The sequence below is a fragment of the Lissotriton vulgaris genome, chromosome 2_1, assembly GCF_964263255.1.
Source record: "Lissotriton vulgaris chromosome 2_1, aLisVul1.2, whole genome shotgun sequence".
Classification (NCBI taxonomy): domain Eukaryota; kingdom Metazoa; phylum Chordata; class Amphibia; order Caudata; family Salamandridae; genus Lissotriton; species Lissotriton vulgaris.
Window position 1 is genome coordinate 117604432 of NC_141687.1, and position 15287 is coordinate 117619718.

Below are 15287 nucleotides of genomic sequence, written 5' to 3' on the forward strand. Positions count from 1 at the left end.
GGCAGGAAATGTGCATATTGATAGCATGTAAGTATGAAGATCATGCAACACCACCAACAACCTGGAGGAAGAGTTAAAGAAGTTTGCTTATACTCCGCCAACTGTTGAGAAGACTATGCTCGGCCTCCCTTTCACTTGCCAACACTCCCCACATCTACCGGAACAGAAGGGGAGGACGCTCCTTTTCCCACATCGCAGCAAAGACCTGGAACAGTCTCCCCATGCAACTCCGAACCATCACCTCACTTCCCAATTTCTACATGGTGCTTAAACCTGGCTGTTCGAATAAGCCTCCGTAACCTGCCAGCGCCTGGATACACAATTGGGTGATTAGCCGCAGTGTATTAATACGGAATAATTGATTACCTCCTTGGGTGACACCCGAGTCACCTCGCCTTTTTTTTGGTGGCATCCAAAGCCCCCATTGAGAATCTTCTTGCTATATAATGATTGCTGTTCCTTAAAGATATGTAGACGGCAATGAAGTATGTGTGTGGAGGGCTTATAAACATTGCAGATTAAGATTCATATTCAGGGTCATATGTATGTTACACTGAGGTTTGTCCTATTGCAGGAATAGGGAATCTTCACCAAAGAAGAACAATTCCACAAACAAGAATGAAGTTGTGCAACCTGTAATTCATGATAATAACAACACTTCAACTCAACTTAGAACACATAAGAGGTGACTCTTTATTTCTCTCCATTGTCTCCACATCATAGTCCTTTTGATTGGTTGTAGTACACTCACCTGATGAGAGGATGCAGAAGTGTTAGAAAGGTCAAATGAAGATATACAATCAGTTTATAAAACTCTCACTTACTAAAAACATAAATGTGCACCACCTCCAAAATATACAATCAAAGATGGGCAGCAATACAATGAGTTTTGTTATCTCACTTGTTATATTCCCTGACTATTGGCAGCAACCATATGTACTGGAAGACCGATCCAACAGCAATGCATATCCATGATAATGCCATTTTCCATAGGCTCCCAGACTCCACACTGGCATCAGTTAAAGGCACCTTACATACCACAGCACGCCTGATCCAGGGCCTGGAGAATTATGATCACATCACCCACATCCTGATGGAACCTCATTGGCTCTCCTTGACAGCCCACATCATCTTCAAAGCCGGCTGCATAATTTACAAAGCCAACACACCCTGCTTGATGCTTATCTGCCTAAAACAAGCATAAGGCCTTTTCCAGGTTTGGCTACAGGATCTCGAGCAGCATCCCTGTATCCATCAGGACCGCTCCAACGCTACTGAGTTTAGGAAAAGGTTTAAGACGCATCTGTTCACACTGAATTTACAGTCCTCAAACCAGCTACCTTTTCTATCATGTGTTGACTTTATGCTGGTCTGTGACCCTGTACAATGCTCCGCTGACTTTGGCTCAGTTCTTGCTAAAGAACTACAACATTCATACATGCTAAATATTCATCTTTGGCAGATGTATGGCTGATTGCGAGGAGCCACAACATGAACCATCCTAACCAATCCTACCCCATGCCCAGGTCTCTTGTCTTGACAAGAGCTGACATTAAGATTTTCTTTCATATTGCCAGGTAGTGACTCATCGTTACAGATTGTCCATACTCAAACTAGGAAGGTTCCCTTGGATTTTCAACACCCTACGCCTTCCAAAGAAGCCTCGTGCAACTTCACGGCAGGCAACACCCTACGCCTTCCAAAGAAGCCTCGTGCAACTTCACGGCAGGCAACACCCTACGCCTTCCAAAGAAGCCTCATGCAACTTCACGGCAGGCAACACCCTACGCCTTCCAAAGAAGCCTCGTGCAACTTCACGGCCGGCAACACCCTATGCCTTCCAAAGAAGCCTCGTGCAACTTCACAGCAGTCAACACCCTACGCCTTCCAAAGAAGCCTCGTGCAACTTCACGGCAGGCAACACCCTATGCCTTCCAAAGAAGCCTCGTGCAACTTCACAGCAGTCAACACCCTACGCCTTCCAAAGAAGCCTCGTGCAACTTCACAGCAGTCAACACCCTACGCCTTCCAAAGAAGCCTCGTGCAACTTCACAGCAGTCAACACCCTACGCCTTCCAAAGAAGCCTCGTGCAACTTCACAAAAGTCAACACCCTACGCCTTCCAAAGAAGCCTTGTGCAACTTCACGGCAGGCAACACCCTACGCCTTGCAAGGAGGCCTCGTGCAACTTCACGCAAGGCAACTCCCTTCGCCTTCCAGGAGGATCTTACAACTTCGCCGTAGACAACACCCTGGGTTTAAAATGCACTTCATGATCAATACACATACATTCTACAGCTGGAGTCTAAAGGTCACCAACCTTCATACTACACCTAAGACAAGATTCAGTGACACTTAGAGTTCATCAGTTTGTGACATCCCTGATTCCAAATAACATTTTCACACCAGACCTGATGAAGAAAGTGCTTCTCCTGAGATGCTGCCATTTCAAAGCAAAGCCGAGAAGGGCCCTGAAGAAGACCAATGGACTATTCTGCACTGACAGAACCAACACATCCTAAGTTATTTTTTATCTTTGAGTAAATATTTTGCCAAAGCACGGCTTTGCAAACTGGTGATGGCTGGTGTCATAGTTGGGGCATAAAATGTCATGCCAGTGTTAAATTTTTTTACCCCTTTGGTAAGGTTTTTGTAGCACAAGAGAGTCACTTAACACCAAGTCTTGTTGGAGCAGGAAGCAATGTTAAGCTGAGTGCTGTAGTACTGTGAAAAGCATACACTAAATAAAGCAACTGCACCTAGAAAAAAAAACCTAGCTGAAAATAGGTAAAGACCTCTCTGAACTATTGTCAGCTCTCAAGGCTTCTTCTGACTTGGTGAAAGGCTTTTCTTATATGAATGTCTCTTTGCGGTGCCAGGATTGTAGCAGCCACAGGTGCTACCTGCTTTATCCTCTCACAGACATGGACCGTGGACATACTGGGAGTGCTACCTTTGGCAGGAGTGCCGAATTTTCTATATATTCAACAAAGCAGTGCCTTACACATTTTTTATTTCTACACATTAGCAAACACAATTCTTTCTTGCTTATTTGCAATCGCCTATCACTGGCAAAATTATGCCAGAAATAACACAAAACCCTCATCAATCAGCTTATAATAGAAGTTACATATTTTATCAATATTTTTCCTAGGTTTGTTAAAAAAAATACATTTCCATCCCCAGGTCCTATTAAAAATAAAGGAACCAACATGCTTCATCTGTGCGCACCCTTTCCTTTTGCAAAGTAATGTCATGTCTTGGTCCCCTTTCTACTTCAGTGCTATAAAAATAGTCTGTCCCCCTGGTTATTCTAAAAGAGATACATGAGTAGACATTGCTAAGTTTGACCACCACCATCGGTCACCATCTTTATAAAATATGCATAACTTGATGACATGATTTAATTGTTTGCACCCATTTGGGGAAACAGACGGCAGCCTCAGAAGGGCGGGCGGAGTGAAGATTGACAGGTCTACAGCCAATAGGACATCTAGCGCTAGGCTAAACTGCATATTAAACTACTATCCACCCCTCTGGTCTGAGGTATTAGTTATTCTGCTGTTCTTTTCTGCACAAAGTAGTCCCAATGGAAGAGGTGGCTCATCATGTCTGACTGGCAGCGGTGTTGGCAGTCGCATGAGTCAGCTCCTGCTCCGAGTGCCAGTCTTTCCGTGGCACCCCAATGTGTGTCACCCCCTCTGCCAAAGGTTCCTCTGGGGGGCCAGTGTTGATTACATGCAGAATCTTTCTCTTCTCTAGACCACAGTCTGGCTCCTCTTGGCCTTCAGGGCACTCCTGGCTTTCCAAGTCACACATCTGACCTTCACCAAACTCCAGAATAGTTGGGAGGTTGCCCTGCTTTGGACATCGCTTCTTCAGGCTGACCAGGAAGGCCTGTGGCAACGAGAAGATGTCCACGTTGTTGCCAAGATCAATCCAGGTCACGCTTGGAAACTTCTTGAGGTCTTTGAGCATGTCCGTCAGCTCGCGCAGGATGGCTTTGGTAAGCCGGTTGCCGTTGAGCGCAAGCGTGGTCAGGTGTGGCAAGGCACTCAAGACGGGCAGAAGCTGGAGCAGCAACTCGTCCGTCATGTCTGTGAAACAGAGCTCCACGTTCTCAATGTGCTCGGAGCTGTACTGGAGATACGCGATCAAGCGGTCAAGATCCTTCATGGTTAGAGGAATTCCAGACAGATCCACGGTGTTGTTTCGAGGAGTGCCCACCAGGACAGCTTTCAAGCTGCAAAGAACAGAAAAGAAATATTATTTCAAGGCACTGCATATGTCTCAATAGCATGCTTTATGAACTGGGAAATAGTGAGAGGAGATAATGTGGGGCTGTAAGACCAGTCTACACATGCTAAAGTGAAATAAGGTACAACATGAATGCTTCAAACTACTATAAAGCTACAGGGCTGTTCTACTCCAGAGCCATGCTCCAGTATTACTTTGCCTATTTCATTTAATTAGATTGCATTGAGCTAGATTGATTCCATCAACATTTAACTTTTCAGATGGTGATATATTTTGATTAATTTATAGATAACAAAAGCTGAGCTTCACCTTGCTGGATACAAACTTCCTGCCTCACATAATAATAGAGCAACAATCTGTGTGCAAGACTTTCTTACCCGATGAAGTATGAAACAAGCACTGGCAAATCCAATAGGTCTGGCATATAATTGAAAGTACCTCGTCAATATCTATGGGTTGAGGTACTCAATACATCAGCATGCATGCACACTGTCACTCATCCTTGCACTCATACAGCCATTTATCCCCTCACTTTCTCATTCTTACATTCATTCACTCACCCTTAAACAATGATACATCCACACGCAAACTCAACAAGTAAATACAACAAAAATAAAAAGAATACAAGTAGAAAGAGAAGCATGCTGCTGCTTAAATGTGTGGCGCGTGAAATAGCAATGAAAAATAAGTAAAAAATAAAGCACAGTAGTGAAGGGCAATCTTGGAGTGGGATTGAGTTTAGTGCGGATTGATTAAGATGGCTGTCATGTTGCTTCTAAATAAAGCATTCATCTTGGAACAGTAAAATAATAATGCACTATGGAAAATACCCGGCAAGATGGAAACCCTGTTTAGGAACCATGCAGGTTGCGGTACAAGGCAGATGAAATTAGCAGTAAATGGTCCGCCTGGCAGCATTGTCAAGGGAGCGACAGGGCTCACCCAACAAAAAAAAAAGAGAGAGAAGAGAAGGAATGAACACAAAGGGACCAGATGAAAGGACTAAGTGCAAAACTAAGGTGAGTGACTAGCACACATGTCCTTCTGCCGCTGAGGCGCACTCAATTTCAGTATGCTATGCACATGTGGTTAGATAAAGTGCCTTCACTCAGAGGGCAATAAAGCGAATGGCTGAAGTTGGCCATCCCATGGCCCCATGTTACATGCTGTCATGGGCGGAAACAGAATTTGAATGAGATTCAAATAGACAAATAGATGACCCAAAGTCCCTTTAGATATATATGATTTTCTTTTTTTTAAAAAGCCTGACAGACAGCTAAAGTTGTTCAGCTGTATCTAGACAGTACTGCAATATACACTCTGGAAAATGCTACTAATAAAATAAGACGCATGTATGAAATTACAGTTGAAAAAACAACATGCAACCCCTCCTAAAAGGCTTCAACAAGGATTCCCCAATGCAAATCTTCTACCCCCAATATACTGCCGCAAGAGGGGTGTAGGAGGAGGAAGGAGAAACAAACCGCAACACCCTACAGTACTCTGTTGTATTCCCTGTTGCCAAATTCCTCCATAGGGTTTCAGCAATGTAATAGCAATACAGCCCTAACATATATTCTTCACTATTAATAAGGTAGCCATGCTGCCTTTCTTGCAGTTTCTTTTAATACATAGATTAGACATAAGGCATCAGACATAACGTTTTCCAGTTAACTGATCAGGCCTGTAGTTTTCGTCACCGTAGCGGACACTGGTGAATTGCACAAAGCACTGGGCTGCCACAAAGCAATCACTAAGCATGCATGCATAAAATCAAAAAGATCTATAAAATGACATTTGGCAAAATAATACACAGTTCCTTCTAAATGCGCCTAACGATGACTGTTGCAGTGCAAATTCTTCGTAAGGGTTTTTTGAGATGTGTCTTCAACACCAAAACTCTTGCCTCTCACAGTAATCTATGAGATTACACATAACAAAATTTACTGTTTACAGGCTTTAGCACACTATATTAACCCATCCTAAAAGATCTACTGGCTGGAACAGATGATTGTCACAGTAAACAGGTCAGGCCTACTGCATTTGTTGTAACTTTTCATAATAAACAGATCAGACCTATACCATTTGACAACATGTTTCCCAGTGAAGCAATCAGATGTATTTGATTTATCATTGGCTCATCACCATAACACACGTAAAGCCTTAATCCTTGGCTCCTTATCTTGAAAAAATTCAGTCCAATGCTGCAGTGTCAAGCCAGACCTTAAAAATTCACTTGAACCAGCCTGTTTTAAAGAAGATAGTGCATTTTATAAATAAGTTCAATCAATAAGGACTAGCCTATTTGTGGAGTGACTCTGGACTGTATGGTAAAGTGCAAATAATTTTGGATTGTTCATGAAGCCCTCACCCACCAACCTAGTTGGTGGCATGCTTCATCATCAGGCCCACCACAGTGACACCGAATGTGTCCCGGGTGTGCTTCGTCGCCTGAACACAGCGGAGCAGGTATGTTGTTAAGTGTGCAGTGTAGTGACGTGAAGGTGATAGTTTAAAAGCTATGCAGTGGTCCCAGTACCCGAGGGTAACTTAAACTTTAATGACTGGGCCTCCAATAGCATTAAAAAAGGCTGGTGGATGTGTAGGAGAAGTAGTTATGGCCTCCTGCATCCAGGTGTGGTCTACATGTTTCAGCCAGGCCTTTATGATTAAACTGGCTTTCCTCAGGACCAAGAAATAGGTGGTGGCGCAATTAAAAATTTTGTGAATGTGTAAATTGAAAAATGTGTAGCACTCGCTAAGGTACTGATTTTCAGTGAGGATGACATCAGTGAGATCCTCGCTGACCCCTCCTTCCTGGCAAACTTTAATATCTCAAACACCATAGCTCAAACAACAGATTGGGACACACTAACTGAGAAAAAACGGAATCGGATCAGAACCATCCTACATGGCATCATACTCACCCAATACCTACGCACTAACACAGCACCAAGGGGACTCCTTGTTACCAATGCCCCCAGAATATTCCTGGACGACCCAACCTTCAGGAAAGACTGGGCCTAGATAGCCTGGCACTGCACTAGAGACTGGCTAGTGCTCATTATTAAAACAGCCAAACGCCTCTCTGAAGCCATAGTCATTGACATCCAAGCTACGGAGAGTCACTTTAAAACTACGATAAAATCATATAAGAAGAAACTGGATGACCAAAACAAAGAGATGGCTGAATATAAAGACTACCTAACTCAAGCCAAAATTAACAAATTTCAGAAAGACCTCAAAAAATTTAGTTACTCCAAAGTATACCCATACGCTGACGAAGACTACGTCGCACCAAATAAGACAGACTGAACCAGTGACAGCTCAGGGGATAAGTGCCTCTGTAACAAGCGACTCCAGCTCGGGCTCTAACAAACAACGCGGCAGAGGACGCCGAGGCCAACGCTGACCACAAACCTGGCAGGGACCACAACATACACATAACTATGGACCCCCTCCATTTGGGCAAATGCAAATGCAGCACGCATTTTACGGGTATCCACCACTCTACCAACCACGCCCCATGCCTTTCTACCAAGGGAACCAAAGACATCCTCTTTTAGGACTAGGCCGAAGATCACACGGCAGGAGAAGAAACCACCAACAAGTCCACTGGGCGGAAGAAGAGGATCCAGCTCCACGGGTATTTAACCTATCAAGCACACCGGTGACAGAAGGCGAATTAGTAGTCCTCAACAAAGGCCTCTCCTTCGTCCCAACCACCAGACTGGACACATTCAAACTCCATGTGGAACTGGCAGAGTTTTTCAGAAAACTGAAACTAAAGGCCTTTTTTGAAAAAGTCCCCATAGATGAAGAGGCCAGCAACAGCATTGAGACAGGCCTAAGGTTAAATACCACCTTTGTGCCACCACCCACCAGTGTACCCGCAGAAATTTCTACCTTCGAACAAGCGGTCTACACAGACATAGAGAAACTGAATCACAAAGGAAGCTTCAATAACCTATCAAAACAAGACAGAGAAGTCATCAAGCGTCCGCAGAACAACCCCACCCTGATCATCAAACCAGCTGACAAGGGGGGAGGGATCGTCCTGAAGAATAAAACTGACATTGACAGAGAGTGCCGCAGGGAGCAAAGCCAGAGCACCAGTAAAGCCGTATCTCCTGCAGTTGAACTCTTCAAATTCAAAGTACAGCCTGCAGTGCTTTACGGCTCAGAAATCTGGGGCCCTGGGTCGAAAGACACTTTTAGTGTCTTAGATAATAACTTCTTGAGAAGTCTGGTCAGAGTTCCCAGGAGTACTCCTCTGGTGCCCCTTCAATTGGACTTAAACTTTTGTAGAACGGACCATCATATTACTTTACGCCCTCTACTGCTATGGATTAGGCTATGGCAGGTACCTGAGTTGCAAGATTATAGAGATGGGCTTAAAGAAATTATGGAGTTTGATAGTTTCAAAGTAATATCTTGGTTCAAACATGTTAAATTCTGGCTTAACAATCTAGGTCTGGCACATTATTGGGAAAACCCCGATCTATTACCACCTAACTCAAAAACAATGGTAAAAAAGGCCTTCTGGATTTATATTACAGATATGACCAAAAGTGCTTCTTCCAGCGGGACATTAGTAACAAGGTTCCTAACCTTCAAAGATGAACCAACCTTTGAGACCTTTTTGGACGAAATAGAACCACCCTTAGCAAAGACTCTATTTCTGAAATTCAGATATGGCAACCTCCAAACAGGCTCCACATTGGCTCGCTGGACTGCCGGTGAAAATATTTCAAATCATGTGGAAGACGAACCTTGTCCCATGTGTGGAAGTAACCAAAAAGAAAACGAGCAACATATCCTCTTTTTCTGCCCAATATATGCCCAGGCGAGGAAAAGATGGATTAAACCAATATGTCTAGCGTTAGGTGTGAGATCCTGTTCTCAGGCACAAACAGCCTGATTCATCAAGCATAATTGCGCTCGCAAAGAGCCAGATTCTGAGAATCTGGCCCTTTGCAAGTGCAATTTTTGCTTTTGGGATTCATAATCCCAAAAGCAAAAGTCTCTATTTAAGAAATCGCATATTTGCGAGGAATTGGATTTAAGGAATCTCTAATAGAGATTCCTTAAATCCAATTCATCAACCATTTAGAAAATGCGAAATCGCAATATTTGGTCGCAATTTACCACCAAGTCTGACTTGGTGGTAAATTGCGAAAAAAGAGTAAAAAGCACTTTAGTGCATTTTTTTCTTTTGCATGTTACACACACACATGTCCTTTGGACATGTGTGTGCGCAACACCTGTTCAAATGTGCATTTAAGGGGTGCTACAGGGTGTCCTTTGGACACCCCTGGCACCCTTCAAATCGCTATCTTATTTGCGATTAGCAAATTGCTAATCGCAAATAAGGAATACTCCCCATTCATTCCTATGGGCCTTTTGGCCCATAGGAATGAATGGGGAGTTTTTCCTTATTTGCGATTAGCAATTTGCTAATCGCAAATAAGGAATTTGTAGGAATCGCATTTTATTTTGCGATTCCTACATGAATACCGTTTTGCAAGTCTCTAATAGCGATTCCTTATGATTCTCTATTAGAGACTCGCAAAACGGTACCTTGATGAATCAGGCTGTAAGATTCCTTTCGACCAACACAAGCCAACCTATTGTATTTAGTGTAAGCAGATACTTGCATTGTATTTTTTACCAAAGAAGAAAATTGGGCTATAGATTGTAATTAAGTAGGAATGTCAAAATTGCGGCTCAATTAATTAATAGGGGGGTCAACCGATGAACCCTAATGTTGTTGTTTACAACTGTCTCCAATGCGAATGAATTGTTTTTAATGAATGGTTTTATGTTCCTCGCTTTCTAATACAAACGAATGATCTCTAAAAGATGGATTTATGTACCATGCTGTCTGTTTTTAATATGTTTTTATTGTATGTATATAAACTGTTCTTTTTTGGCATTTATGCCGAAATAAAGATTGAAATTGAAAATTGAGTGCCGCAGTCTCCTCAATGACACACGCAACTACAGAACCCTGAGCAGAGACCCCACAGCGGAATTACAGACCACTATACACACTCCAGTCAAGGGTGCCATCGATGCAGAGCATATTTCCCCACAAGAAGGTGAATACCTCTGTACCAAAAATGCGAGAGTCCCATACGTCTACGCTGTACCCAAAGTACACAACCCCCAGGAAGACCGATAGTATCAGGGATCAACTCGCTATTGGAGCCCCTGTCGAGGTACTGCGATTACTTCCTCAACCGATTGGTATAACAGACCCCCACCTACATTAAGGACACTTGACACTTGAGCATCTCCTCAATATCATCAAGGGGGAGAGCTTTGACCAGACAACCCAACTCTTGGTGGGACTTGATATAGAGAGTCTCTACACCAGCCTCCCCCAAGACGCCACACTGTCCAAGCATGTAAAGTGTTAGTAAAAGGAAAGCAGATATAGCTTCAGGCAGAAAAGTTTTCCTTCAACTTTGTATAATTTCAATCAATTTTTTGTATCATTAGTGATTATTTAACCCAATCCCCCCCCCCCTTAGAAGAACTGGATCTTTGTTGGACCTACCTGCACGATCCAGCAGCATCTCTGGATCTGCCCAACATTTGATTGGTCAGTTCAGGGTCTTTTAAGAATCTGGGCAGAAAATGTTTTACCTCAACAAGGAACTATCCCTGGTTTCGTTTCATTCTTTCTCAAATATGTGCATTAATCTTCTAAAAAGACTTCCTTGTAACCAGCACATACATCTTCTACAACAATGGTTCTTCTGGTCCATGGACCTTAGGGGTCCACGACGCCTACTCAGGGAGTCAGTGAATGTTTAGGAAAATGAAACAACATTAACGGATTAATAATCTATACTACTATTATAAAGAGAGAACTTCCACCTCTGAGCCAGGTAAACTCGAAAACTACACCACCAATCTGAACACCCAAGACATCTTAGAAAACCTCAGGGCAAGCAGAAGGATATAGGCGGCATAAAAATAAAAAATAAAACGTTGTTTAAAATATTTAGAAATAAAAATAAAGTGGTCCCTTGCAAGTAGCGCCGGCTGCGACGTATGCGTGAGGGGAGTAGCATCGTTCACGAGCAACAGGAAGAGCGAGGACATGAACGCCGGGAGGAGCGTTTGCGTGAGGGGAGGAGCGGAGTTCACCAGCAACAGGAAGAGGGGAGAACATGAGCGCCGGGAGGAGCTGCGGTGCGGCGACAAGCGGAGGAGCAGTGGCAGCGCGGGGAGGAGCAGCGGATGAGGTAGCTGACAAGCGGTTAAGCAGTGGAGAGGTAAACACTCCAGCGTAGGGAAGAGGGGCGGATGAGGTAAGTCGGGACCTGGGGGGGTTACAAAGCCAGGGCGGGAGGCGGGCGGAAGGCTCAAGGCGCAAGGCGGGAGGCGGTAGGCACTATGCCCAATGTCGGGGCGGGGGGCGGCGGGCGGCGGGCGGCGGGCGGCGGGCTCAAGGCACAAGGCGGGAGGCGGGAGGCGGTAGGCACTATGCCCAATGTCGGGGCGGGGGGCGGCGGGCGTCGGGCTCAAGGCACAAGGCGGGAGGCGGGAGGCGGTATGGCCAATGTCGGGGCGGGAGGCGGGAGGGATGCGGACTGGGCAATGTCGGGGGGGGGTGCACAGAGGCTTAAAATGCTGCCCCCAGCCCCCCTCTGCCCCGGGCAAAGCCGGGGCGGGCTGCTAGTGTACATATAAAAAAGCAAAACTGAACATTTTGAAAGGCTTTGTAAATTAGAAGGAATTTTTAATTAGAGGCAAAAAATTAAGTTGGTTTCCTTAGCCCAATTTGTAGGAGCAGCACAAGTGCAGCAAACAGTGGCATGTACAAGTGGCGGCATCAATTGCTATGTGATTCCAACAAACAGGGCATAGTTAGGAGCAAAGAGACAAACTGAGATGTTAGTTATTCTAGTCTTTCTCTTTTCGAAATAAATCCAAGCTTTGAAAAGTTACAACATTCCAGTCAAAATGTATGAATTTTTATATATTTTGTTTGTGAATTAAAGAAAATATTTCATAATTAGTGTATTGGTTTGATGCGTATTCCTTTATGTCGATATATATATATATATATATATCAACCCAAGATTCCGGTACATTACCAGTCCCGCTCACGAGTAGGTCGGAGTAGGGCTCCCGGTCACCCACTATTTCCATCACAGGCTTCCATTCAATAGAACAGACGTCTCCAACACTCGAGAGTTGCAGTGCACGTAATTATTTTAATCAGCAGGAAAACAACGCGTTTCGCAATGTAGCTTGATCAAGCTACATTGCGAAACGCGTTGTTTTCCTGCTGATTAAACGATTTACGAAAGAAAATTGTGGAAATGTAGTAATGTCACCAACGGATACAGCTTCATGGTTACCGTGCAGATAAGGCCCCGCAGCAGAAAGTTAGCAAGGGCTATAGGAGCCGATACGTTTTCATAGATGTCTAGAAATTCTCAAAGAAATTCTCAAAATAGTGAAAAGAGGGCACAATTCTAGTATTTTTTATGTTATGTAGTGGAGTTGTTTCATTACAAAAACATAAGAGCACGGAAACAAAAATAGGTCTCGTCCTGGTATGTGACTGAGCTGTGCTCATTGATAAAGTTGTACAACATACGTTGTATAACGTATTTGTTATTCAAGTATACATTTCTCCTCAAAATATTGAAATAAAAAGGACCATGCTTCCCTTGAGCGAAAAAATGGTCTCAGTGATTTAAATCCCACAAAGCAATTCTTAAAAACACTCCCCAATGTGCTTTGGATGAGAATCGGTTCATAGTCTTGCTAATACCAAGCTGACCACTAGAGGTCGCTGGTATAGAGGAGAAATGAGTGAGGGGAGGTTGCATTGACCCTGGGTTCATGCAATAGATGCAAACTCGTTTATCGCTCAGGTCCTAGATGTCTTTATTGATTAGCAGGTCAGATTACAACTGTATGCCATTGACCCCTTTCTATCCTCCAATTTTGGAAAACCATCTCCAGGTACATGGTTTGTACTCAACATTAGGTCAACTGGGAGGCATTGAAAGGCCAAAGAAGCCATCCCTAAATCTAATAAGCAATTTGCTCTTAAACGAGGTGTTCCGTGTTCGTATTACATAAAATCCAGCCAGATCACAGTTTAATTTACAATCAATATCCCCTAATGAAGGAACAGGACCGTGAGCTGTGAACACTGCGCGCAGTGATGGGAGATCCGAGTGATGAGCCGGTGACCTCTGTGGCTTCGAGGTTTCCTTAATCCGAAATCTAGCCTCCATCTTGTTAGGATTCATCAACAGCATTAAATTACAATCGATCTGAGACATTTCAAATCTGTCTAGGAGAAGTTACTATTTTGGTGTGATACGATACGTGAGCTACACAATAATATGTAACCCATCTCTGTATTTTACAAAGGCAAGGATTCTCAAAGAAGTGCTTTTTTTTTTTTTGTTGAAAACAAGGAACATAAACAAGTACAAAAACCTGTATATAATTTTAATACACCTCACTACTCGCCTGTAAGAAAATGAGATAGCTACTTCACTTTAATAAGTCATTACAGTTGAGTTGTGTCGTCACAATGTAGAGACAGAGACCCCGTGACAGGAGGCAGAGCCCTGAGCAGAATAACAAGGGGTGTTTAACCAATGAAAGTCATTTCTAGAGTGCCAGCTCCCCAGGACTATTCTACGATGAAAATGGAGTCATTAGCTGATAAGGGTATATTTATATCGCTCTGTTTGTAAATATACCGCTTGCTGGGGGTCATTACAAGTAAGCAAGAACGTATCTGCAACACGTTTTGAGCTACTCGCCTTTTGTAAGGAAGTCCCATTATAAGGGCATTGCAGGTTATAAATGGAGCTACTTAACTTTATAAAGGAATTTCATATTGACGTGCAATATACATGCAATATACCTAAGGGTATACTTTATTTATTCTCTGTCTAGTAACATGCTTGTTTTCTTGTTCCAAAGACTGCTGCGTCTTGGGGCAGTCACTTTTCCAACTAACCCCCAAGCCCTTACGCTCCTCAATAATATATTCCGTAACAGCAACTTAGCATTTACTTTGTTTACACTTAACTTCTAAAGAATGACACTTCCGTTGACGGTCCAAGTGTCCTAGCGTGATGTGTCCCCAGAATCAGGGCGCAAGGAGGCGTGTCTGCGTCACTGGGGAACGCTGCCCTTTGAGCTTCACTTTTCCCCGCAGCAGCCAAGGCCAAAGCCATCATCTACACGTGATATCGCTGCAGGCCTAACTTTCAGAGAAGTAAACCATCTCTCAAACATGTCCCATAATCACAGACGTGTCCTGCCCTCTTATTCTGATGCAGCAGAAGCTCCACTGTAACAAAGCCAGCGGTACCTAGTGCAAAAACAAGCACTGGCACAGCAAATGGGCCTGGGCTGCTTTAGGTGAATGTGTTCTTTGCAATGGCTATTCACCTTTGGTCCTTAAACTTTTTACCGGTGCAGAATTTGGTTGACCCGTGGCTTTCCGCTTGATTCTGCAGCCCTATGTTTGATATTCACTTTCACCCAGGCCACCACAAAACAGCACCCTGAGCTCACAGTTACCACAACAGAAACACCCAGCACGAGGTGCACCACTGAGATCTGACCAGCCCCAACAAGAGCACCCGGGTATATAGGGATGCGCCCCACCTGCCTCTTGGGGCTGGAACGAGCCTTCCCTTCACCTCTGCACTTGCTGATTTCTTTTTTAAATAAACAGAGCAGAAACACACACCGCGCACGCAGGATTAAGGGACTTGCTGCTGATGCACTGTGCTCTGACTGAGAACGCCAGGTCATGAAATACAAGGAATCATTCTTCTGCACTCTTTAGATTTCATTCCATAAGTTTGTGTTTTTTTTATCTGGGTGCAGGCAGGAGCCCTCCTCCCCAGTGGACCAAGTAAGGCTGTTACACTATCTAAGCAAAACTGTCAGTCGGCTCTAGGAAATGCCTACACCCAGCCTTCAACAACACAAAGGCGGCCACTTAACTTCTGCAAAAGCACTCCGCA

At 44.0% G+C, this 15287-nt stretch overlaps 1 protein-coding gene across 1 annotated transcript in view; it reads right to left on the reverse strand.

The window, feature by feature from the left end:
- Positions 1–676: 676 nt before the first annotated feature.
- Positions 677–15287, reverse strand: part of LRRC75A (leucine rich repeat containing 75A) — a 985560-nt gene continuing 970949 nt past the window's right edge. The window contains exon 4 of the mRNA XM_086954549.1: positions 677–4243. Within this exon, the coding sequence (XP_086810675.1) occupies positions 3607–4243 (637 nt within the window). The 3' untranslated portion in view covers positions 677–3606. The remainder of the gene's footprint in view (positions 4244–15287) is intronic.